The sequence below is a fragment of the Quercus suber genome, unplaced genomic scaffold (genome assembly GCF_002906115.3).
Source record: "Quercus suber isolate HL8 unplaced genomic scaffold, Cork oak 2.0 scaffold_27, whole genome shotgun sequence".
Lineage (NCBI taxonomy): Eukaryota > Viridiplantae > Streptophyta > Magnoliopsida > Fagales > Fagaceae > Quercus > Quercus suber.
This window is the reverse complement of record NW_027069492.1, coordinates 356,229-380,619: the sequence shown is the minus strand read 5'-3', so window position 1 is coordinate 380,619 and position 24,391 is coordinate 356,229. Positions and strand designations below refer to the sequence as shown.

The 24,391-nt window shown below is 34.3% G+C and overlaps 2 protein-coding genes across 2 annotated transcripts; both read right to left on the bottom strand.

Moving 5' to 3' along the window:
- Window positions 1-2,223: 2,223 nt before the first annotated feature.
- LOC112035600 (protein PLANT CADMIUM RESISTANCE 10) lies at window positions 2,224-9,325 on the bottom strand. The gene is given in 6 exon segments (XM_065768700.1): window positions 2,224-2,582; window positions 3,139-3,218; window positions 3,221-3,257; window positions 3,539-3,762; window positions 7,803-7,994; window positions 9,144-9,325. Coding segments are annotated over 5 exon segments (570 nt in total). The 5' UTR covers window positions 7,975-7,994; window positions 9,144-9,325; the 3' UTR covers window positions 2,224-2,525.
- Window positions 9,326-10,871: 1,546 nt separating this feature from the next.
- Window positions 10,872-20,072, bottom strand: LOC112035599 (ABSCISIC ACID-INSENSITIVE 5-like protein 2). Its single transcript, XM_065768696.1, has 4 exons — window positions 19,783-20,072; window positions 18,513-19,385; window positions 18,305-18,376; window positions 10,872-11,287 (listed from the first exon to the last, which is right to left on the bottom strand). The coding sequence occupies exons 2-4, from the start codon at window positions 19,368-19,370 to the stop codon at window positions 11,207-11,209; spliced, it is 1,011 nt and encodes a 336-aa protein (XP_065624768.1). The 5' UTR covers window positions 19,371-19,385; window positions 19,783-20,072; the 3' UTR covers window positions 10,872-11,206.
- Window positions 20,073-24,391: the final 4,319 nt, after the last annotated feature.

The following is a 24,391-nucleotide window of genomic DNA, read 5'->3' as shown; positions in this document are numbered from 1 at the left end:
ACAGGAGCTCAACAGCAATAAATTATGCTTCAACTTTTAGATATATATAATATATATATATATATAAGAGAGAGAGAGAGAGAGAGAAGAGAGAGAGATGGGTAATTAATAATGAGTGATCTAAGTCTCTGGAAAAAATATATATATAGGACAACAAAAGTATAACCCAAGAAAAAAAAATGATCTATTCCAGTGGTTCTAAAATGTCCCTGATTTAGTAACTACTTTTTCTAAATAATTAAATTTTCTTTTATTTCAACAAGGCACATTTACTATGTCACACTGTTATTGTTTTTGTTTTGTTTTTGTTTTTTTTTTTTTGTTTTTTTTTTTTTTTTTGTTTTTATGTTTTTGTTTTTTTTTGTTTGTTTGTTTTTTTTTTTTTGAGGAAGTCACATTGTTTTTGTTGAATGAAGAAATTAAAGAAAAATCTTATAAATATAACCTTCAAAGAATGAATGTCTTAGAATTTTTCTTTAAATGTAGGCCTAATCCTAAATGCAAAAACACCCCATTTGATCTAGGTTAGTTGCAAAAACGTTTCTGGGATTTCCATTCTTCCTTATAACTCCTTGAAGTTTCCATATCTGCTAAATAACCCTTGTAACTAACTTCCAATAGTTGTTTTGGAAGGAAAAATCACATAACCATCACATGACTAGTGACACAAATAATTGGTAAATTTTCTTACTGTGGTCACGGATTTTGAAAGCCTCTGGGTCAATTTGGCAGATTTGAAAACCTCTGGAAGTTATAAAGAAAATTGAAATCCCAAAGATGTTTTTGTAACTAACCGAAACTTAATAAGGTGTTTTCGCATTTGGCCGTAAATATATAATGAACATAATTAGTTTCTTATTCCTGTTTTGTTGCTGGGAGGTGCAAGTTGAATTGAGGGCAAATTTTCTTGAAGGGAATATAAAGAGGAAAGCAATGTTTGAATTGAATGTTGTTTGGCAAGACAAGTTGGTGTGGCGTCAGGCATGCACGCTGAAGGAATCTGTAGCTTTCACGGCCATCTATTGTATTCGTATGCATTGGCATATGTTGTTTGCATTGTCTTGCTTTCACAATTTAATAACCCATCCCCAAAGTCTGAAACTCTCTGTCTTTTTTTTTTTTTTTTTTTTCTTTTTTAAAATTATTATTGATAAGTTACAATTATATAATGCCTTGATTCTTCCTATGCACATTACCCGCATAAAGGGTATGACTAGTTCCTAATTTCCAATATAAGAGGGAGAAGGAACACAAATTATTATGATTATAATGAAAGGACTTCTATCACCAAAGGACTTTATTCCTTTTGTAGACCAAGAAGTGCACCAATAGTCATTGATATTCTTTAGGTCGATGTTGAATTCCAAACTTAATTCTTGGAAGGAATCGAAACTACTCCAAAAAATATTCAATTAAACAGAAACTCAAATATTAGTAAAAATTGAAGAGCTGTTGTCATTGCACATACCGTCACAACACGCGCTTGATTGTGACTTTGAAATGAATTGAACTGAAATTGTGACTTCAAGTCAAGATTAAGTAAAAACAAGCGTGTGTAAAAGTTATTTCCCAAAATTGAATGACCGCACAATTTCTTGTCACATATCTTCTTGTTAATTATCAATTAACACACGTTCTTTGAGTTGCATCAATTTATAGATACAATTTTACACACAGAGAAACTTGTTTGCAAAAATAAACTTGAACTTGATTTGAGTTGTACTCAGTTTGGTAGCTCGACTAATGAACAAGTCAAAGCTAAAACTACTATTTATTTGTGGGATTAAACTTTAGCTTGATTTGAGCTAGTACTCAATTTGACATCTTGACAAATGAAGCAAAAAGTCTAGGTCAGGTCGAGGCTCAAACTACTTCAATTTTTAGAAGTTTAAATCCGAAAATTATATAACTGAACTCGATTCAATTTTAATCTAGCTTAAACGCCCTGTTAGTCTTGTCAAATAGAGATTGAATAATATTACATGCACAACAATATTCAATAATAACCAACTCTTATTTGAGATAGAATGGGAGTAACACTTCACTTACTATGAACTCCTCCAACACTTGGTTGAAATAGTTTGATCCTATAAATTCTTCCGATCCATTGTTAAAATTGGATTGGAATGGATCCTAGATCCTTAGTCAAATCCATTTGATTTTAAATGAAAGCATGTACCTTAGTTTAGTTGGATTGGCCATGGATTAGGTGTTGCAATATACTAATCCAGATAGAACAATATTAGCATTTACCAATAAAACAAGCATTTAGTCGAGGCGTATTAGACAATCAGTGTGTACCAAAACTCACATCACACGACACAACCAAGATAACATTCTAGATAGAAGTTTCCGTAGGTTTATCAAAAGTAATGTGTTAGGACATGACGCACTTTCCTCAAAAAAAAAAAAAAAAAAAAAAAAAAGGACATGAGGCACTAATACAGCCCAAAACATAAGGGCTGATCTCACTGATTTCCTGTTTCTTTTGTTGAAATATCTTGATGAAAGTTCTAGGGATCATGTTACTCCTCGGAAACTGATTCCATTGTCTGGGCTGGCGGAGCTGTGACTACGGCCAACTTCAGATCAGGAGATCCAGAATTACCAGATCGTCGACGATCTCGCGGTATTCTGACATATGGCACACAAATGCAGAAAAAATGAGTAACAAAGTCCCCGCATTGGTGCTTCCTTCATAAGACATCAAAAGAAATGGTAAGCCATAACAAGGTCTTAGCAACAACAATTTTATCAGCCCATTCAATGGAGTAGAACAATTGTCCACTAAGAGCAACATAATCTACTCAGTTAAGGAGAAATTGCTCCAGGTTCTTACAGTATTCTGATTTATATAGTGCTGTAAAGGTTTAATTCTGTCACACAAATCAGATCAATCCAATGTCATTATGCAACTTGTTAAAAACTCCNGTAATGTGGTTAGGACATGACGCACTTTCCTCAAAAAAAAAAAAAAAAAAAAAAAAAGGACATGAGGCACTAATACAGCCCAAAACATAAGGGCTGATCTCACTGATTTCCTGTTTCTTTTTGTTGAAATATCTTGATGAAAGTTCTAGGGATCATGTTACTCCTCGGAAACTGATTCCATTGTCTGGGCTGGCGGAGCTGGACTACGGCCAACTTCAGATCAGGAGATCCAGAATTACCAGATCGTTCACGGATCTCGCGGTATTCTTGACATATGGCACACAAATGCAGAAAAAATGAGTAACAAAGTCCCCGCATGGTGCTTCCTTCATAAGACATCAAAAGAAATGGTAACCCCCCCCCCCCCCCCCCAAGAGCACGCCTCTCCGTTTTACTTATTTATTTATTATAAATAACTTACTGAAAAATGTTCATTTTCCTATCTAAAGAAGAATATTAGCTATAATTTTCAGGTAGCCAAGTAACTACTAAGCAAGTAATTATGTTTACGGTGGCCAAGTAGCTTGAAAGCATGAAAAAGGGGGAAAAATCAAAATTTTTAACAAATAAAAAGACTATATCTGCTACACAGATGTAAATGCCATACCTGCAAATTGTACTTTGATCGTAGGGCCTGACGATAGCCACATGCATAACATGCAACAAAGCATCCAGGAAAACCGAACATGCCATCAGTTAACAGGCAACAGAGAGAATTGAAAAGCGCCCACAAAACAAAATGGGTTGCGCATGATCCCATCAGAGTTCCAGAACCAAGAAATTCTGCATTCTTTCCGAATAGAAAGCAAGGACAAAATAGACCCATACAACCTGTACCATGATAACAAATTGCAGTTAGCTGATATTCTCAATTTTTAACAAACTGCAATATCCTCCTTTAAATAATATTGAAATGATTATTCACTCGCAGGCTGATTAAATATGGACAAATACACTTTTCCAACCCAGAGTATGGAGTTAGTCTGGTTTCCCCACCTGAAGGCTCTTGTACTTTGTCATTAAAATTTAAAATGCTATCAACAATCATAATTACCGCATCATAATTACCAAATGTGGATAAAGTGTCCTTTTTCTAAACCATTGATAAGTAAAGTGCTAACTTTTAAAGCACATGTAGGTAAATACATTTTCTCAAAGCACATTACCAAATGTGGATAAAGTGTCCTTTTTCTAAACCATTGATAAGTAAAGTGCTAACTTTTAAAGCACATGTAGGTAAATACATTTTCTCAAAGCACATGATTTGCATGTGCATAAATTAATGGCATTTAATAGAATGTTAACGGATGAACCTTAGGTTGGTAAAGTGTAACTTTCTACACAACAGGAACTTGTCCCATATCACAAGTGGGCAATGTGTAGTTTCCCCTTAAAAATTCTGCATTCTAAAACTTACCCCAGTATGCCTACATCCATTGGGAGAAATCATATCACAGACCTTCCACCCCAATCCCCAAAGACCATTTTTGTCATTTCAAAAGTAAGAAGAACAAAAATGTTATATACCAATGAACAAGCTTTTCCCTCCCTCCATTTCTCTTCCTAAAATTACATTTCTTGTTTAGAAAAAGCCAAATGCTTTATTACTACATTTTACATTTCTTCTATCTTAATTTGATTTAACCTCTAGAAATAGTACCAACATGAAGCATTTTTTCATTGAATTTCTAATAGCCCCCACCCCCACGCGCGCGGCCCACCATCTTCCTCTCTAATTTTTCTGATAAACAATGTATATAAAAGTGCACTATAAAGATATGTACATGATAAGATTTGATTTAATTGACCAAAGATGAGAAGGATGTGGGTCCTTTGGGGAATAGACCAACAAGAGCTATATTTGACATTTGACGGAGATGAACATCATTTACTATAGGAAACCTCACTAGTGGTCAGATCATAAAAAGACTGGGCTATTACATCAAAAAATCTCAACCCTTCATCCTCCTTAAAGATGACTGGCATGGTTCCAATGCAGTTTGTATAAGACGAGGGTTGCATAGGAGAATCAGGAAGAATGGAAGAATCAATATACTCCTTTTTCTGTAAGAAAAATTTCTCCAAGGAATATCAGTAGAAACAGACTACCAGCATACTCCTTTTTCTAGAAACATACCATCTACAATATGCATAAGACAATGATTGCATAGGAATTTTGTGTAGAAGATCAAGTCCTTTTTCTGTAAGACTAAGATTGCCAAAGAATGTCAGTGGAAACAGAGTCTACCAGAACACACCTTTTCCTCTCTCTCTCTCTCTCTCTCTCTCTCTCTCTCACACACACACACATCCTTTCCTTCTACTTCTTTCAGCAGACAAGGGTTTTCCACACACTGTTTTAAAGGTCGATATCCCAGTCTCCAGTGCACATGATATCAAATAGCAACCACTACCATGATCTGAATGCCACTATTTTCTCTTTAATCCATTGGTTAAGATTGAACATAAGACCTGAACCCCATCCCAAGGTGGAAGATCTTCAGATTCACAACACAAGATCTCAAGTTTCTACCAAGTGCCAACTATAAAAAGTAATGCTCAAAATTTAAGAAAAAATATTACTAAAATCCAAATTAGTGTTTTCAGGATCCAAAATCACACAAAAAAGGGGATGTGGCACATTTACATGCTTATATCCTTCAAAAGTATAAAAAGAAAATAAAAAATGACTGCATCGGTATAGCAAGAGTCCTCAACAAACACCTTCCCCCTGCGCCCTGTGCGGGGTCTCTTCCAAATCAGAACTAAAAAATGTTGACGTTAGGTAAGAAATTTCAAGTATTACTGGGTGAGCCTCATAATTCCAGGATTAAGCACCCAGTTTACCTGGCCAACCAACATCCTTAGACAATACATAGTAGCAAGACAGTTGACTTAAGGAGCCAACTGTCCTGCTACAGCAACAGATAAGTAAACCTTAAGTGAAAGTTTCATTTAGACAAAGATAAATTTTAAAATATGTATGCCACTGTGCAAACAACAAACAAGAACACCACATGACGTAATAACTAGAGTGCCACTAGGACCATTTTCTGTCAAGACGAGGCAAATGGCAATTTCTGATCAACACAATGTGCTGATAATAACTAGAGTGCAGCTAGGATATATTGACCGTGGTCTGCTATGAATGATGTTCTAATTAATGTTGATACTGCGCTATTGCAGGGCAAGAGGAAATATTTCCTCTTTAAAAGCTTAAGATTAAGGGTAGGCCCAAGAAAAGTAGGCGTCCCTGGTAGTTAATTTGGTTATTACTTATAAGTATTTTAAGTTTTATCTGGATTTTTCTAGATTCAAGGATATTTCTGTAATTTTGCAACAGCTGATTGTGGGTCATAGTTGTGGGCCTTGGGTTTTTTCATTATTTATTAATAGATAAGTCTTTCTTTGTTTATGAGCTTTTATGTGTGTTTTGGAATTTAATTAGGATTTGGTTTACTAGTCAAAAGAGTTCTGGTTTTATATCAGTTACCGTTAAGATTTTTAGTCTATATATGCATGTTTATAGTTTTCAAAAAAGATGAAGTGGATTAATAAAAATAAAAAGCAATTTGAGTATTGAGGCATGTTGCCGTATTGTGTTCTTCCCTCCTGTTCTCTTCTCCCTTTCTCCTCTCTTTGATATTCTATCATTGTTCATGCTACTGTCACATGCACTGTGCAGACTATTATTCACATGAATCGTTCACATATTTGTGGAATATTCAATTTCATTTTTTTTTCACATCTTTTGCGAATCCAAACGGAATCTTTTCCCTTCTCTATTGTAACCCTAGTCATTAGTCCTCAAACAGTCCTTACCTTAAACCCACCAAAGGAACACATAGATAGATTTCCCTATTTGTCCTATGTCAGATGTGCTACACAAGCTTAGTATATATCTTACAAAATCCTACTAGAGTTTGGCAATTGTTATTTTTATCATAGATTTCATGTTAGTGAAGCATGGATTGCACGGTTCAAGGTCATCACACACTATCAACTTGGTAAGAAATTGTTGTACCATAATCCATTTAGGTTTTTTTCATAATTCCTAATGCATAAATAGCATTAATCTCATCAGGTTTGCCTATTTCCTAGCAGATCATACATGATATCAAACTAAGTACACTCCTAGTCCAAGCCAACTTGAACAATTAAAGTATGACATTGAAAGGGTAGTGTTTACCATTGAACACACCTGAAATCTATGACACCATTATCGAACTAGTATTTTTTTTTTCAACAATAGCTATAAATAACATTTTATCCACCTTCAAAGGAAATAAATTTAGCTTCATAAAGATGAGTAACAAATCCAAGTGGGTGCTATATATTCATAATACATTATATCTCAATCACCCACAAAAGATATGAACATTTCTAAGCAACTTAAATCTACAATTTCATGAAGTATGTCATATACTGGCTTTGGCTCTCAGATATACATTTATTGAGCTTTTATGTACCAAAGTCTAGATAGCAAGTTGGTCTCTCTTTCGGACCATACCCCCCCCCCCCCCCTCCTTTCTTGATCAATAAGTTACACAAACACCTAATAAGTCTTGAACTCATGACCACACTCTTCAGTCTATTCTTATAAGAGGAGGAGATACCATTGGAATTAGAGATTATTAAGAAAAAATTTATTCTATTACAACACATCAAAGAAACTTTTGTAGCATTTCATTTTAGAGGTAAAACCATGATAAAATAAATAAATAAATGGTAGTAATAGAACATAAATCTGAAACCAAGCAATAAATAAAACTATTTTTTCTTTTTCTTTTTTATCAATTGCCATATTCAAGAGGCACCTTCATAATTTTATCTTCTGATAAATCAAGGTCACAAGGCAAAAAGTAGCGTACAGCTCTGCATGTCATCAAAACAAGCACAGATTCCAGAAGACCATTGTGTTGGCCCATTGCTAACGTGACCATGCGTGGCAACACCTTCATTGCGTGGAACAATCTCTGCTTCAGCATCTGATTGTTCCAATGGAACATAAGAGGGAGGTACATAACTGCTCTGGTTTTTCATCTATCTAATGCACACACTGCCTGCATTCAATGAAGAGTGTAACAAGGCAATGATTAAGAAAACACAAACATGGGACCTTGAAATCTACAATAAGTACAGTTTTCAGAAAAAGATATATCACACTTATAATTAAACCCTAGTTATTGGTTGTTGCAACTAAAAAGCCATAATTTCAAAAAAGTCAGCATTTCCCACTTTCCTTTAATCTTAGTTAATTTAGACCAACAAAAAGTTTGTGATGCTCTAACAGTTAAAAAAGTACTAGGACCCTCTCCGTTTGAAATGAATCAATCTCAAGGTTCAAATTAAATATTTTACAAATCTAAAGATCTATTTAGTGTCACTGTCACGTCATTTGAAATTTGAAATGACATGGCACTTTGTACACCATTAGACCCAAGAAATAAAATCTAAACCATGAAATAAACTATTTCCATTTCATCTTGTTCCCCAAAAAGTACCCATCACATAATAGGCATTAGGATCCTCTCCATTTGAAATAGATCCATTTAATGGTTCAAATTAAATATCAAAAACCTATATGTGCATTTAGTGCCAAATCATCCACAGAAAATCAATTTCTACTTCATTAATGTGGTGTATGTCAGGCAGGCTAGGCTAGGGTTCCTGAACCCATACTGGCTGTCAGCCTTGACGATTCTTTTTTTTTTTTTAATTATAATTGTTGATTTATTATTTATGTAAATTTTGTAACTGATTTTTTTATCCCAGTATACTTCCTTATACTCAGGTGACTCCTTTTTCTGATTTATATATATTTATATTACTTATTTTATAAATTTAAAAAAAAAAAAAAGAGTTCCTGAACCCATACTCAAAAAGTCCAACATAATCCATAAATGCTCAAAGAACCCAAATTTAAAAGATAACAATTCAACTTGAAAATTATAAAATAAAACCATCAAATACATAAAAGATCAACCAAACCCCAAACTTGAAGCCATTTTCAAACAGACAGAAAAATGGCATATAAACCCCAAAACAACCACACCCTCTTAAGAAAAACGAAACCCAGTAATGGGAAAAACGAAATTATAGCAGAAACTTCACATGGGTGTCATCAATTTCCATCGTATTAGATTAGTACTTTACACACTTATGTATTAAACCTAAACCAAACATTTAGAATGAGTAAAGTTAGAAATTACCTTTGATTTTTATATAATAATAATGGGTGCCGAGCTTAGAGAGCCTAGCGTGGACAGTCGCAGCTGGTGGTGAGTGATCCAAGAGTATGTACACTGTCAAGGCGTTGGATAGAATTAGGAGAGAGAAAATAAACAGAACAATATTATATAGGGACTTTCTTTCTTTCTTTCTTTCTTTCATTCAGTTTCTTTCTTTCTTTTCTTTTTAAAAAGAAAACCGTATTTAAAAAAAAAAAAAGTTTATATATATATAGGTTTTTAAAAAAAAAAAATTAATGTGGGTATAATTAATCACTACTTTCTAAAAAATGGGAAAAAGTATTTTCCTTGCTCCGTGTTTTTTTTAGTAGTTAACAAATTTCTCTGTGTCTTTAAAACCTACCAATTTCTTTCTCTTTATTTAAAAAATGAGAAATTATCTCCAAAACAATAATGCAATTTTCAACTTTTTCTTTTCCTTGCGAAGTACAATTAATAACTTCTTCAAAAGATTTACTAAGTGTCCGTTTGACAAAAATTATTTTTACCAACTTATTTTACTATTCAGCTTATTTTTGTTACTATTTTTAAGTCTCACTACACTTTTTAGTACTATTCATATGTTCCACTTTACTATTTTAACTAATTTTTACCTATATTTATAGTATTTTTAACAAAAAATTTTCAGTTTCAACAAAATGAGTAGATCCCAAATAGACAAATACTAAGAAAGTAACGGATTAAGAGTATTTGTTCTTTTCCCAAACAAAACTTAAATGGTGGAAAGTGCGTTTTTCCTTTCTAAAAGACTTTGATATGGTACTGTGGAGATTCGTAAATTAAAATTACTAAAATATATTTTTTTTATAATTTTATATATTATTAAGCATTTATTTTTTGTGTATTATTAAGTATATATCAATGTAAGAGTAATAATAAGTAATAAAAATGAATCCATAATCATTAAATAATGTTTTGAATACAACCCAATATATTAAAGATTAAGGATATGTTTGAAACAAGGAAGAGAAGAGAGGAGGTGTTTGAAATATTCCCTCCATCCAAACATAAAATAAATCAAACATAACTAGATTGACATGTCATATTAGTGCATGAATGCATACTAGTCATATTAAAACTTGATTGATTAGGTTATGGAAACTTGACATAAAATTAGAAAACAATTGAAAACTATTTTGGATTCTTATTGTGTTTTAACTTTTATGTTTTCAATTTGGATTCTAATTGTGTTTTGGAGTCATTAGACATAAGATACAATTTGAGTATTTTTACTTAAGCAAATCTCTTAATATCGAATCATCTGGAGTAGTTAAATTTGTATTAAGTATTTATACTAGCAATTGATCTTCAAATTTCTTGATTTTAAATCCTCAAATCCAGACACAGCCTACTATTCATAAAATTATAACAGTACAAGATATCTGTGCAGTGCAATGGTTCATCGCTAGAATATACATCTATATATAACCAAATTTATGAAGATGAGGTATTGATCACAAATAAACCTGTTGATGCATTCCATTCAACAAGTAATCTGAACAGTGTCTCAAATTAGTTAATCTTCTATCCCATTGAAAGGGACTAAAAATCTCCATATGACCCTGCTGAAATGTGATTCTCCGAAGTCCCAAAACAACTCCATACTTTGTGCTAAAGAAGCCATTAGATACCGTTTCAAGGCATATGTTGTTAATCTTAAATGAAACAGCATTTGAACACATCTAAACATTTGCAAGGAAAAAAGAAATGTATAGCAAGAATGGCCTTAAGTCGCGAGAGAACAGAAAATTACAGACTAGGCAACCAAATATTGATAAAAGACGATGTCAATCTAGAATTTAAGAAAATGTACGGTACTGCATAAATTCCAAATTGAAACTATAAAATGTACATACAATGGAAAGACTCATGAACTACAGCACTAGCAAGAAGACAATGTTTGAAGGGATCAACAAGCATGGTCTTCTAATTGTTGAGGAGATAAGAGAACTAAGGTCAGCTGATGAAAATTAGAACTACATAAACCAGAAGGTATCATAATGGTTAAGTATGACATGTAGATGTCAAATGGGGGCCGAACTTGTCCTGCGGAGCTGATACTTGGGCTCAGGAGGTGGTGCAGATGGCAGGACCTTCTCCTCCTCCTACAAAGAAAATTCACAGAGATATATTTACTTCCCAAAAAAAAACCGAGAAGAATTAAGTACAATGTTGCTTCTTTAAGCAACAAGAAAGAAGGAAAAGAACAGTATTCTTCCAGAGTCCCATTATCGGAGTCAATTTCATTCAAAGACAGCAAAACTAAATTCAAACACAAATATATACAGGGCAGTCAATCCTGCAGCAGAAAAGTAAACAGCAACACAAACATAACACTTGACTAAGCCAACAAGTCATAATCTTTTGTACACTGTAAGTAATCAAGATACAAAACAAAATTCATTCCAACTCTTCCAACTCAGAAGATAGCCAGTTTAACATGTTAATTATAATAGCATGTTGAGATCAGGTAATTCGAACACAATGGTAACCAGATAGGCCACCCAATCACAAAAACACTATTCATAATTATAGGAGACTTGAGAAGAATTCAACGAAGATAGCTAAGATGAATGGCTGGGTGTCTATAATGGAATCCTAATGAACAAAGCACACAAGGAAAAGTAGCAGTGGGTGGCTTTTCCAGTGGAATGTTGCCCTGTCAATATGTCAATATCAAATTCATCAAAATTTTGGCTCATGATCACATTGTGTTTTTTGCCCTGTGACATTACTCAGTTCCAAAATTCAAAACTTCCAAGTAGCCTTCAGCATATAGCATTAACAAACAAGAACTAAGGCCTCAACAAGTCCACAGCATTATTCTCTTGCTAAGAAAAAATGGTCTAATGCAAAATGCCCAAAAGAAAAAGTCTCCATTCTTCTCTATCTTATTTACTAAGATGGTTATAAACAGGAAAGAAGGTGGAATAACTCATATGATTCATATGACTTATAAAATTCATGTTAACATTGCCAGCATCTATGATCTGTTTTATGTTATTTCACATAGCATGAAGTAATAATCTAACATGATTCCACAGTAAATGTTTGAAATAACTAGCCCGTGAAGTACAATAATGCAATGCTATAGTGCTCCCTCTGAAATCATGAGCACATGCAAAAGGATGGTCTATTGAACCTTGGCAGACGAAGTTGGTATTGGTATGTGTATCAATCAGTCAAAACTAGAATACAAAGTAGAGTAAAAACCTATGGCATTTGTTAACAAATTACAGAACATGAAATGTATGTTATAGCAAGGAAGTTAACAATACAAACAAACGTAGTGATGTTTACTTATCATGATATGTAAGTCTGGGGAAACAAAGAAGCAAAACTTTTATTTCGGCATTACAAAAAAACAAATTTTAGCAAAAGTTGATAAAACTAATTTGTCTAGCTATAGTAGTCAAATTATATCAAAATGCCAAACTGAAAAAAAGTAAATGATTACAACCTAGGAACAGTATTCTTCTATATTCCTGACATTTTTTTACCTTTTCTAATCATATTTGAATATAAGATCTACCCAAACCCTAGCTTAGCCAAATACCACCTGAGTCAAGGCCTAGGTAAAAACATAAAAATTGCTTGGGGAAAACCCCAAAATCTTCTGAACTATGAAGGGAAAAGGTTTAGTTTGGCTATGGAGTGTAATCATCTTAGGTTTTAGTAATCTGGAGTCGTAGAATTCCTTTCAATTATTTAAATTAGCCAGGCCCAAAATTTTGGGACCAAGGCTTGGTTGTATTTAAATTGGAAGGTTTTGTTAATATTAAAATGCCAGGTGCAATTGACGTGACCCAATGATGGCCTCAAGATTTGACAACTACTTACACAAATTTGCTACGCTTTGGATTAGAGTGGACTATTAAATCAAAATTATTTTCAATATAAATATTCTCTCCTCTAAATTAAGAGAAAGATATTTAGTTCCAATATACATTTCCAAAGCTAAATAACATGCAGCTTTGTGCTGCCAAATCATTATTTTGGCATGTAATATATGCATATAGATCTTCAAAGTAGCATGATAGTTAATGATATGAAATAGGACAATGATAAGCCAATGAAAGCTGAGTCTGTGTGTTCACTAAACCACCATAGATGATGCAATCAAGCACTCCTCATTGCAATGCACTATCACAGCACATAAAAAAAGAGTATCTCAAAATTTTAACTAAAATGCTGTTGAGAGAAGAACCATGTCAGAAGATCCCTCCTTGTCTATGGATTCATTTGGTTAGGCATTTTGGGAGATTAAAAAAGTGTTTTTAAATCTCAAAACTTTGTTTTGCAACCACAACTCCTCATATCTTTTTTACAAATGCTCATTTTAAACTCAAAACACTATTTTCCAACAGTTTATACAAACGCACCCTATATATAAAGAGCATCTCAAAAACAGCCTCCAAACATTTGAAATCTCTCCAAAAGGTCAGGGCATGTCATGTGATTGTGAACAACACTGGAGGGGTCTACATCTTACCATGCGCCCAATTTCCACAGTCCAAACACCTGTGGGACACAAATTGACACCCTGATACACCTTGTGCATGTTTTAGCCAAAAGCATAGCCTAACCTAGAGACTGGAGAGGCTTAGGTTATCAAAGAGGATGCAAGCCTAAAAAGGGATGACACTTTGTTCTAGATATCCCTATATAATTGTCACATAACTCCCTAGAACTAGATAAAAGGCTATCGGTCTGACCTACGACAGGTTGCAAGAATAAGGAAAGAGTGCAAAAACATAACAACGCTAGCTTCACCACCTAAATTTGATTGAAACTCTAGGCTTCACCACTTATGAAGGCTTGGAATCACTAAACAGAGAGAGAGAGAGAGAGAGAGAGAGAGAGAGAGAGAGAGAGAGAGAGAGAGAGAGACTATCTTTATTCCATTTTATTCATCAAATTCAACATAACAATTATGTTTATTACTGGCTATAAAAAGGATACAATATTACATCAAATCAGGGAAATCCAATCATAAATAGTAATCAAATCCCATAATTCCAAATCTCATAATTACCAATTAGCTCTAGCTCAATTGGCAACTCCCTCTACCAATTCCCTCCCCTTGTAAGTCATGAGTTCAAGGCTCATCGGGTGCATGTAACTTACCAATCAAATAACATTTTCAAATCTCATAATCTGTATCAATGGAATCAATCAACATTAATCTAAGAAGCACGGACATAGATATGGGCACAGTATGAGTACAACACATCGACACGGCAATCTTTGAAAAATTAGGAAACGGATACGGTGAGGATACATATATTAATTCATTATTAGATATATTTTTATATTTATTTTTAAATATTGTTAAGCATTTATTTTTTTCATATAATGTTAAACAAATATCAATTTAAGATAAGTTAGGGATAATAAAGTGAATTCATAACTAATATATGATATTTAGAAATTAGAATACAAACCAAATAATAAGATCTAAAAGAGTAAATAAAAGATAACTGTTCAAGATTAAAACTAAAAAGAAATAAAAGATATGTGTGCCGGTCGCGTCCTTCAATTTTTCAACCAAAAAAAAAAAAAAAAAAAAAGACATAGGTGCAAAAGTGTCCTGAGTCCAACACAGGTATGGCAACCTAAATGAAGTGTCCGTACTTTCTAAACATTAATCTAGCATATACATCAACTGTCTTGGGGTGAGAGAAACTTGACCCCATCATGTACAGCTCATGATGACACTAGATGGGTCATAGACCTTGGAAAGAATGGGGCTCAAAGATAGTTTAAGTTTTGGTCCTTAATTGGGACAAAATGGGTTTTTTTTTTTTTTTTTTTTTTGGGGGGGGGGGGGGGGGGGTGGGGGGGTGTTATTGGGTTTGTTTGTTTTGGGTTGGATTGCAATGTTTGAACTTTAATTAATGGGCTAACCTGGGCTTGCAGTCATGATTCATGTTTTGATTTTCTGGTTCTTTCTTTTTTCCCCCGGTCTACACAATCAAAGCTAACCAACAAAGGGATTGTGAATCTTGCAGAAAACTTGGTCAAGCAACTCAATTTGGTGGTGGCAATGAGTGAGGTGGATTTCCAAAAGACTCCACAGGCTACACAATATTTGCTGGGTGCTGATCCCTAACAACTTAGGTGCTGATTCCTAAGTTTTTCTTTGAAGAGAATGTGAATCATAGGATAAGAGCAGGGTGGAGGGTGGAAAAAGTGGAGAAGTGCATCAAAAGTGTTGTGTGATCATAGAATACCTATTAAGTTAAAAAGAAAATTTTATAAGACTGTCATAGTATCAGCTATGCTCTATGGTACCAAATGTTGGACAGTTAAGAAGTAATATATTCATAGAGTGAGCGTAGCTGAAAGGAGAACCTTAAGATAGATAAGTGGAAATACACGGAAAGATAGGAAGAAATTCAAAATGAGAAAATTCACTTAAAGATACGGCCACGGGTATGGTCATGTTCAAAGGAGAGCAACTAATGCACTAGAGAGAGTGAGTTGATCCAATCTGAGGAAACGAAGAAAGGTAGAGTATGACCAAAAATCACATTAGTAGAAGTAACAAAAAAAAGACATGTCAATTAAGTGAGTAACAAAGAGTATGAGTTTAGATAGAGTAGAATGAAGGAAAAGAATACGTGTGGCCAATTCTAGACAAAGCCCTAGGTGCTGATTCTTAGGGGTTATCATTTTTCTTTTAATCAATTTTACCCTTTATCCCCGTTTGATATTGTCCAGCATCAATACCTTTTCAGTAACATTTTTTTGTTAGGTATACCTTCTCAGTAAGGTACCACAGCAGTAATACAGGTATATGAGGAAAAGTCTCACAATGAGGGATTCATGCATTATGCCTAGTTAAATGATGGCTACCACTAAATATGACCCATTATGTTTAGTGTTTACTGCATACCAAAAATACCTATATGAAGATCCAGTGCAAATAATCATGAAAACCTAAGAAAGGAAAAAGGAAATCAAAACAAATGAACAATCACTAATGAATTTATGTCTTTGATCTAGATATCCCAAAAGGTTGCTCTTGATTTATTACACCATATACGCAGTCAGAATGAACATGTCTGTTTACACTTATATATAACATCCAGAAATAATAATCAATCTAGTATCAGTGGTCGATGCCTCTATAGGCAATCAGGACTCTTAAATTAGAGTTTCCTTTGGTCAAAAACTACGGTGACATTTGTATGGTCATCTTGAAAGCTATGACAATTACAATAGAAGCCATAAAGCACAGAAATGATTCTACTGCCTTTCCTGCCAGTATTTTTCCTATCACCCTCTAAATTAAATGGTTAGTTTCAATGAGTTCCTCCAAGAACCAACATCTGGTATGGAACAATATATATTGAACGAATTAAAGAATTACAGTCTAGAAATGGTGCAATTTTATTGAAACATTCAAACTGGAGAAAAGCTTTTCAAGAGATCACAGGCCTTGGTGCTTCAGAGACATTGGACACTTCCATTGATTATGAGTTTTGGCAGTGCACTAAATAATAAGATGGGAAATGTGTCTAGACCAGAGCATGGTAAACAATGAAGCAGAAATGGAAGATGAAAATGGAGGCAGAAGATTGAGAAGCAACAACGAGAACAATATAGTAAATGCAGTAAATTGCATCTTAACAAACATAGGGCAATTTTAACTATAAATTTAAGGATGTTTACCTCCCAAAAGTTCCCAAAGCTCTTTTTTAAAGGAAAATACAATTCTGAGCATGGCAACAGATAATTACTAAACTTGAGAAAAAAAAAACTGCCTGAAATTTTCGAAGTTATATTTGTTTGGAAGAAGTCCTCTACAATAGAGCAGCTCTCCAAAACAGGAAAATGTTTTCCGTAACAAAAGCATAAAGCCTTCTCCCTGAGCTACTATCCCAGCTATTCCTCCATTGATTTATGTATCTTAAATGACCATGTGTAGTGTGCAAGACAAGCACCAAGAAGCTATGTATCTTAAATTCAACCAAGCTTAGTTTATCAAACTCTATCAAACAAAGGTGATACCAGAAGTTCCTTTATATTTCGTATCTGGCTTGGTTAACTTGTAATATACTTTTCAATAGGATATACATGTGTCTGGTTATTTGACTTTTATCTTATCTATCATGCAATGACATTACAAAGTATAAACCCATGAAATTATCTATGCTTCCTGACAGCATTGTTATTTGTTCCACTAAAAAACCGCAAGGAGGAAAGAGAAATATGGAAAGTTCAGGATTGGAAAAATTAGTTTTTACTTTTTGCAACAAAGCTGTTCCACATGCCACATCAGAAATAAAGGATGGCGAATCGCTAGGGCAGTAACCTACTTTGCTAACTCTGCTTTGCCATACATAAAGTTCATACACAGAAATCACCATAGCAAAGTTAAATAAGGTATCCATAGTACCAAGTGGGGGATTGAAGGGGGGGGGGGGGGGGGGTGGTGAAGCAAATGATAGCAGATGTAAAAGATGAAGGATACCAAAGTACAAATCACCTCAGAACTTTTTTCCCAAAGTGTCATCTCATTTTACCAAATCTCATTGGAGAAAAATATACTGATCAAAAACATTCATTGGAGTAAATTATATTGCTCTACTAATTTGGGATGAAGGTTAAAATTGAACTATATAGATATAAAATGCAATCTAGAGCAGAAGAAAAATTTCCCAGCCTCATACTATACAGACCAATCCCCAAATTATCTCAAGACCAAAATTCATATAAAAGCTAATATAATTGATAAAAAAAAATAATAATAATAAATCCTAGATAAACCATTTTTATCACTTAAATTTGATAAGTTTTCCCATTGGTGCAATTTGCCCCTTCATGATTAGCTACATATTGAACTACTAATCTGACAGATTACTTCCTCTTATTCAACCTCAGAACTTAAAAATCTAGTGCAAAACTTAATCTATGTTACTAGAATCATTTGAATTGGATGTTGTCACACGTAAAAGACATCATTAATCCAAAATGTAACACAACCGATAGGGACTCCAGCTAATGTGATGAACAAGGGATGGAGTGGATGACGAACTGTTAGCTTTACAACAACCCAAACAACCAAGATGCAGGAAAATCAACTAAACAAGAATGAACAGCCAAATTGTTCCTACCTTCTGTCTTCTAAGCCTTTCGTTCTCCTCTTCCAGACGTGAGACTTTGTTCTCCAGCTCATGTGTATAAGCCTGTCCATCAACATAATTATCTACTAAGATCACAGGGAAACACATATAAAACAATCAGAAGGGATTTTTTTTTTTTTTTTTTGGGGGGGGGGGGGGGGGGGGGGGGGGGTGGGGGATTTAATATTTAAAACTTGACCTGCTTTCTTGCTCTAGACCGAGCTGCAGATTCCCTATTCTTAATCATTCTCTTCTGCCTCCTTTCAACCGTCTTCTCAACCACTTCGCCAGTAGCCCCCCTTTTCCGCCCCGGTGTCTGAGTATCCGATAATGTGCCAATCAAAGAAGTGGGAGACATTGTCATGTGGGTATCCGAGAATGGTGCATCCATAACCGGAAGAGGCTGCTGCTGAACCTGAACCGGAACTGGAACTGGAACTGGATGATGCATAAGAACCATCATATTCTGCTGTTGTTGCTGCACTGATGGGAGCTGAAATTGCATTTGCATCCAATGACTATGTTGGGGTGCAGCAATTGAATCAACCCCTAAAACACCAGCAGCAGCATTGCCTTTCTCACTGTTATTATTATTATTATTATTATTATTATAAGATTCAGTGACTACCCCAGCTTTAACCAAAAAATCCTCAAGGGTTATTTCACCAAGAGTAGGATTTTTCTCCTGAACCTTATTCCTCTCTTGATCACTGTACTCGTTGTTCTTATGCTGAATATCTTTCCACACCTCATCAACAGTCTTCTTGCTCAGATCCCTTAAAAGTGTTAAGCTTCCCTGCTTATGCAGACCCGAGGCTGAACCAGAAATGACATTATTATTATTATCAGGGGCCTGAGTAGCTTCTGCAGTCCACACAGTCTTGAGAAGCTCATCCAGATTCATGCTGCTTAATGGCTTCCCCAAATCACCAAGCTGGGTCTGAACCTCATCAAGGGTGAGACTGTACAAGGAGCCTTGGCGAGCCAGTGACTCTGACTTGTGCATTTGGACAGTACTAACACCACCACCTTGAGATCCCACTGACTGAGCCCCCATTCACCTATATAGTTTCTATCATTCCAGAAATCAATCTCAAATACCCTTTTATCAAGAAGAAGAAAAAAAATTATAATCCTACTGTAAAGATGGTAACTTGAATATCAATAAATCCATAAACCCAGATCATGAATCAACAAATAATTTTAAAATAAAGCAGTTTTGGGGTATGAATTAAAAGACCCAGATAAAAAAAAAAAAGGTGAAGAAAATGTAGCTATTGACACTTCGAAAGCAAGAAAAAAGGCCCAGAAATGAAACAGAAGTACCTACATTCTATACAAGAGAAGAAGGAGTTTTTAGTTTATTTGTTTGATTTGAGTAAAGAAAAATGAATTAAAAAGAAAGAGAATTTAGGAACCAAACACAAAAAGAAGAAGAAGAAGAAAAGAGAATCTGCACTTGTTCTGACTTAGTAAGTGTTCAGGTGGCAGGACTTTCTCTTTTCTTTCACTTGCACTCGCCACAGGATCCGATCTGATGAATCTATAAAAGTGACATTTTCTGGGTAGTGGGGACAATGGCACACTTGTATCAATTCTTCTCCATACTAAAAACAATTTTCACTTCAAAAACAAATAAAAATACTACTACTACTTAATAATAAAAACATACATTCCCAATTTCCCATTCCCCAATTGCATTCCATAACCATTCCCACCTTCTCACACTTTTCTTTTCTTTTTTTTCTTTTCTTTTCTTTTTTATAATTGAGACATCCTAGGTTTTTCTTTTTCATTTTTCCTATTCAACTGCCACTTGGTTTTTTTTTTTTTTTTTTTTTCCATTTTTTTTGTCTCAACTGCCAGTTAATTGCAGTTGAAGTAAACAGTTTAAATTTTATAATTTAACTTTTTAAAGACAGCCTGCTTTTTAGGTTCTACTTGTACTAATATATTTCTCAGTGGATGACCACGTGTACTATGTTTCGTACACGTGAGAGAGATCGTTAAGAAGAATAAGAAATCGATTTAGGACTGTCAAATGAGCCAGGTCAAGCTGAAGTATATTTGCTAGTCCAATCACACATAAAAGTTATGCATGAGACATGGCAAAACGGGTTACACCCCCACGACCCGTCCGAACCGAATGTTTTGATCTCAAAGTAAAAATGAGTTGATTCATAACTCAATTTTTTTTGCAGGTTGACCCAACCCAATCTAACCCTTTATTAAAAATAAAATTCAAACATCTAATTTATAGTGCCCAACTAAAACTTATGTTCAATTTATTTTAAAGTAAAATGTTTTCAAATGTAAAATACTTTTAAGTATTTTGTTTGACATGTAAAATTCTTCAAACAAATCACAAAAATTTGTGGCTGACTAGAGTTCAAAGGTCCAATGACCAAATTGTCGAAATTAGCAACCAGTACGGTGGCTTTGGTGACTGGATTACTAGTGACTGTTGCCAGAATGGTGTCTCCAATGACCAAAACTCCAAAACCGATCACTAGAACATCAACTCCAATGACCAACAAATGCCATCGGAGCAACATCTCTGTTGACTAGACTATTGGCACCAATCATCGGAACAACTGCTTTAGTCACCAGACCACTGGCAATTGCCATTGGAACAAGAGTTCTGATGATTGGAACAAGAGTTCTGATGATCGGACCCTTAGTATCGGTCACTAGAATAGTGGCTCCGGCTACCAAAACGCCAACATTGGCTGTCCAACTACCAAATCAATGACCTAGCCAACAAATGAGGGGGGGGGGGTGAGGGGGGTGCAGACACCATATTTTTTTGAAAATGTTTTACATAAATTTAATCACAATTATATGCCAAAACAAACGCTTTAATTGAGAAACCATTTTTTGAAAAATGTTTTACTTTATAAAACAAACGAAGCATTAATTGTCAAATTGACAATTACATGCTACTGCTACTGCCAGCTGCCCAGCCACATAATTTGAAAAAAAAAAAAAAACTAATGGCTACACGTTTCATGTAATTCCTCACAAGGTTCTTTCTCTGGTCCACTCAGTGCATCAAGTTCTGATGCTTCACGTTTCATGTACTTCCTTGCCAATTGCACTCATGAGAGCTTTATTTGCAATGAAGAAATTACTACAGCATGACACATTCTAGCAGCTAGAGACACATAAACACACCTTTTCCAATGGTAAGTATATATATTTTATCTACATTAATCATGCAGTGGCAGCAATGAACTTACTATGTCATGTAATTGGTCCATCAACCTTGGTATATAACCTGGATTGAAAGCTAATCAGATTGCAATTTTTTGTCATTACAGGGGGCACATTAGCAAATTACTTCCTATGAACCTAAAATCTTACAACCTAAACATTGCTTATTCCAAATAACTTCTTTTTTTTTTCTTTTTTCTTTTTTTTAATAATTTCAAAGCAACATTTTGAAACCAATCTCACAAATCACAATCAACTAAAATGGAACCTTCTTTCTTTCTTTTGTTTTTCAGTTAATTTAAAAGCAAACCTTTGTGTTTGTACTATTTTGTTTTTGGTTAGCAATGTTGAGATTTGTGTAATTTTATTATTAATAAACATGTATCAATATGTTGATCTAAGATCTTTTTTTACATGGACAATTCTAAATTAATGCATTTTACGCCAAGTAATACTTATTATTTATCAAATGACAAATACATGTTTTATATAATATTAATATATATATATATATATATATATATATATATATATATATTGAAAATAAGGGTAATGGGATTCGTCATTTATTCGGATTTTTAAGGATTTATCTTTCTTAGAATTGGAAGAAAAAAATTGAAATGAATGTTCCAAATTTCACCTATACCTTTGAGATTTAAAAAAAAATTAAAAAAAAGGGTTTTTTTTCCTATAATTTGGGGGTTTTTAATAGTTTTCAAGGTGTTTTAATAATTTTCATATAGTTCAAGCTTAATTTTATGATTTTTATGGTCTTAGATTATTTTGGATATTTTCATGTAATTTAGGGTTGATTTGGTGATTTTAGTGTCTTAAGGGTATTTTGGTCACATGTGGATGAATCATGGTTAAATTGATAATTAAGGGATTTGGTACTCTTTGTAAGGTCCAGAGCAATTTTGTAATTTCTTAAAGTCGTAAGGTCAAGATAGTTGCAGTACATAAAGAATACAATGAACCCTCCAAGCCCAAGCTCCTACATGTACTTGAGCCCTCAAGCTCCAGCTAGCAACTGACATCACCGAGCCCTTTCTCTTCCTAGCTTACCGGAGATCCTCCATTAAAGCTCCAATGGAATCACCACCAATGAAGATTGGATTTAGGTTGTGGCTTCTCAAGTTTCCTAACCCAGTCACTCACTACCAAGTATGTGTGTTGTGGATGAGGAAAATGTTTATAGAATCTCTATCAATGGAGTGAAAGTGATGGAAAAGGGAGATGAAGAACTTGGTTTTTTTCTAAGGAAAAAGTTCTCTCTTTTCACACAAAGGAATGGCTTCACTCTCTTGGCACCCTTTAAGGTTTCTAGGTTTGGTCAATGCTTATCTGAAGCCTTTTGCCACGCCTCAATTGTATGTGTGTTTGTGTTGGCAGAAAAACAATGGTTGGTGCAATTTGTAGAGTCCAGAGATCGTGCAACTCGCAACTTGTTCGCCCCCTAAGGTCACGAGGTGCACGTCTACACTCTTAAACAAACACTTGCCATGTGGACTTCACGGATAGCTTAGGTTGCGAGCAGGTCATCTCTAGGCCGCAAATTCTAGGGTTGATGCAGCTTCCTGTCTTCAAGGAGAGGCTTAAGAACACTACCCCAACTTACATGAAAACCCATAAAACAATACATCACTAATAAATGTATTACATATAAAGTTTTGTCACTGAATAAAGCCAACATAAAACATGACTTCTCAGTAAATAGGAATTAAAGCATGTATTTTGTTTTAGATTGTATCTAGAACTAAAGAAATGTAATTTTTGGTTATTATCAACGAAATGTACATTTTCAATTCATCAATAAGAATGATGCAATTTTTAATTTGGTTTTCTTATTTTTCCAATTAAATAAGTGGCGACTCGATTGTACAAATTTTGACCTATGAGGGATGATAACAACAGTAGAACCTCCTCATTGTCTCTTGAGAGACAACTAACACAACTCCACCCTATTTGCATGGGACAAGTGCCAAAAACTTAATTGGAAGGTTTGGGTCGGGAGCGTTTTCTCTCACAAGTTTGCAAACTTGGTTGATTTTAATTATTCTATTGGGTTAGATAAGGTTAGTTTTTGGTTAGGTGGGGTTTTAAATGAAATGGGCTTCAAAATGTTAGTTTAGTTAGACTCGACGTAGCCAAATCTAAATATAAGGGTTCACCTAATCAAATGACATGCACTTTTATATCCTTGAGCCCCTGTATTTTTCTATTTCTTTCTCTCGACTTGGTTAAACTTAATAGGGGAAGGATTTGCTGCAAACTCTATTATAGGACTTGCTGCAAACAGAGTTAGGTGGCAAGCCATAAGAGTTACAGGTGTCCTTAGGTCATGAGCATTGCACACGACCAGTGTAGCATATGATCACTTGCTGTCACTCTTATGGCCTACTACCTAATAGAGTTTGTAGCAAGTCCTGCAATAGAGTTTTTAGCAGATTCTTTCCCAACTTAATATACTATCTTTTTCTTTAACTCTCTCTTGAGCTTCTGCCATGATCAAAGCTCCCTCTAATTATTCTCCTTACCTTTTCTATAGCTTTCTCTCTCACTACTTCAAGTCTTCACTTTCTCAATTATTCTCTCAAATTCATGGATCTTGGTGTGGGATTAGGTAGTGAAAAACAAAGTATAGTAATAACATAGACGAGATAAATAAATAATGAAACATCTATAACGTAACCTTAGAATAAAGTTCATATCTATAATATCCCTAGTGCTCTATGAAACCAAAATTAATTCCTATTTTCGACATCTACAAAATTATAACTTAAAAGCTCTGAATGGATGCTCAATTAAGAATTATGAACTCCTCAAATCTGTGTCATTAGTCGATGTGGAATTTGTTGATTTAGT

What these genes read in the sequence shown, in the direction of transcription:
- LOC112035599 (XM_065768696.1), bottom strand. Translation starts at nt 19,370, where the DNA reads ATGGGGGCTCAGTCAGTGGGATCTCAAGGTGGTGGTGTTAGTACTGTC. An exon ending in GGTCTAGAGCAAGAAAGCAG is followed by an intron (nt 18,377 to 18,512) that starts GTCAAGTTTTAA and finishes GTTGATGGACAG; the next exon opens with GCTTATACACATGAGCTGGA. An exon ending in AAAGGCTTAGAAGACAGAAG is followed by an intron (nt 11,288 to 18,304) that starts GTAGGAACAATT and finishes TTTTCTTTGTAG; the next exon opens with GAGGAGGAGAAGGTCCTGCC.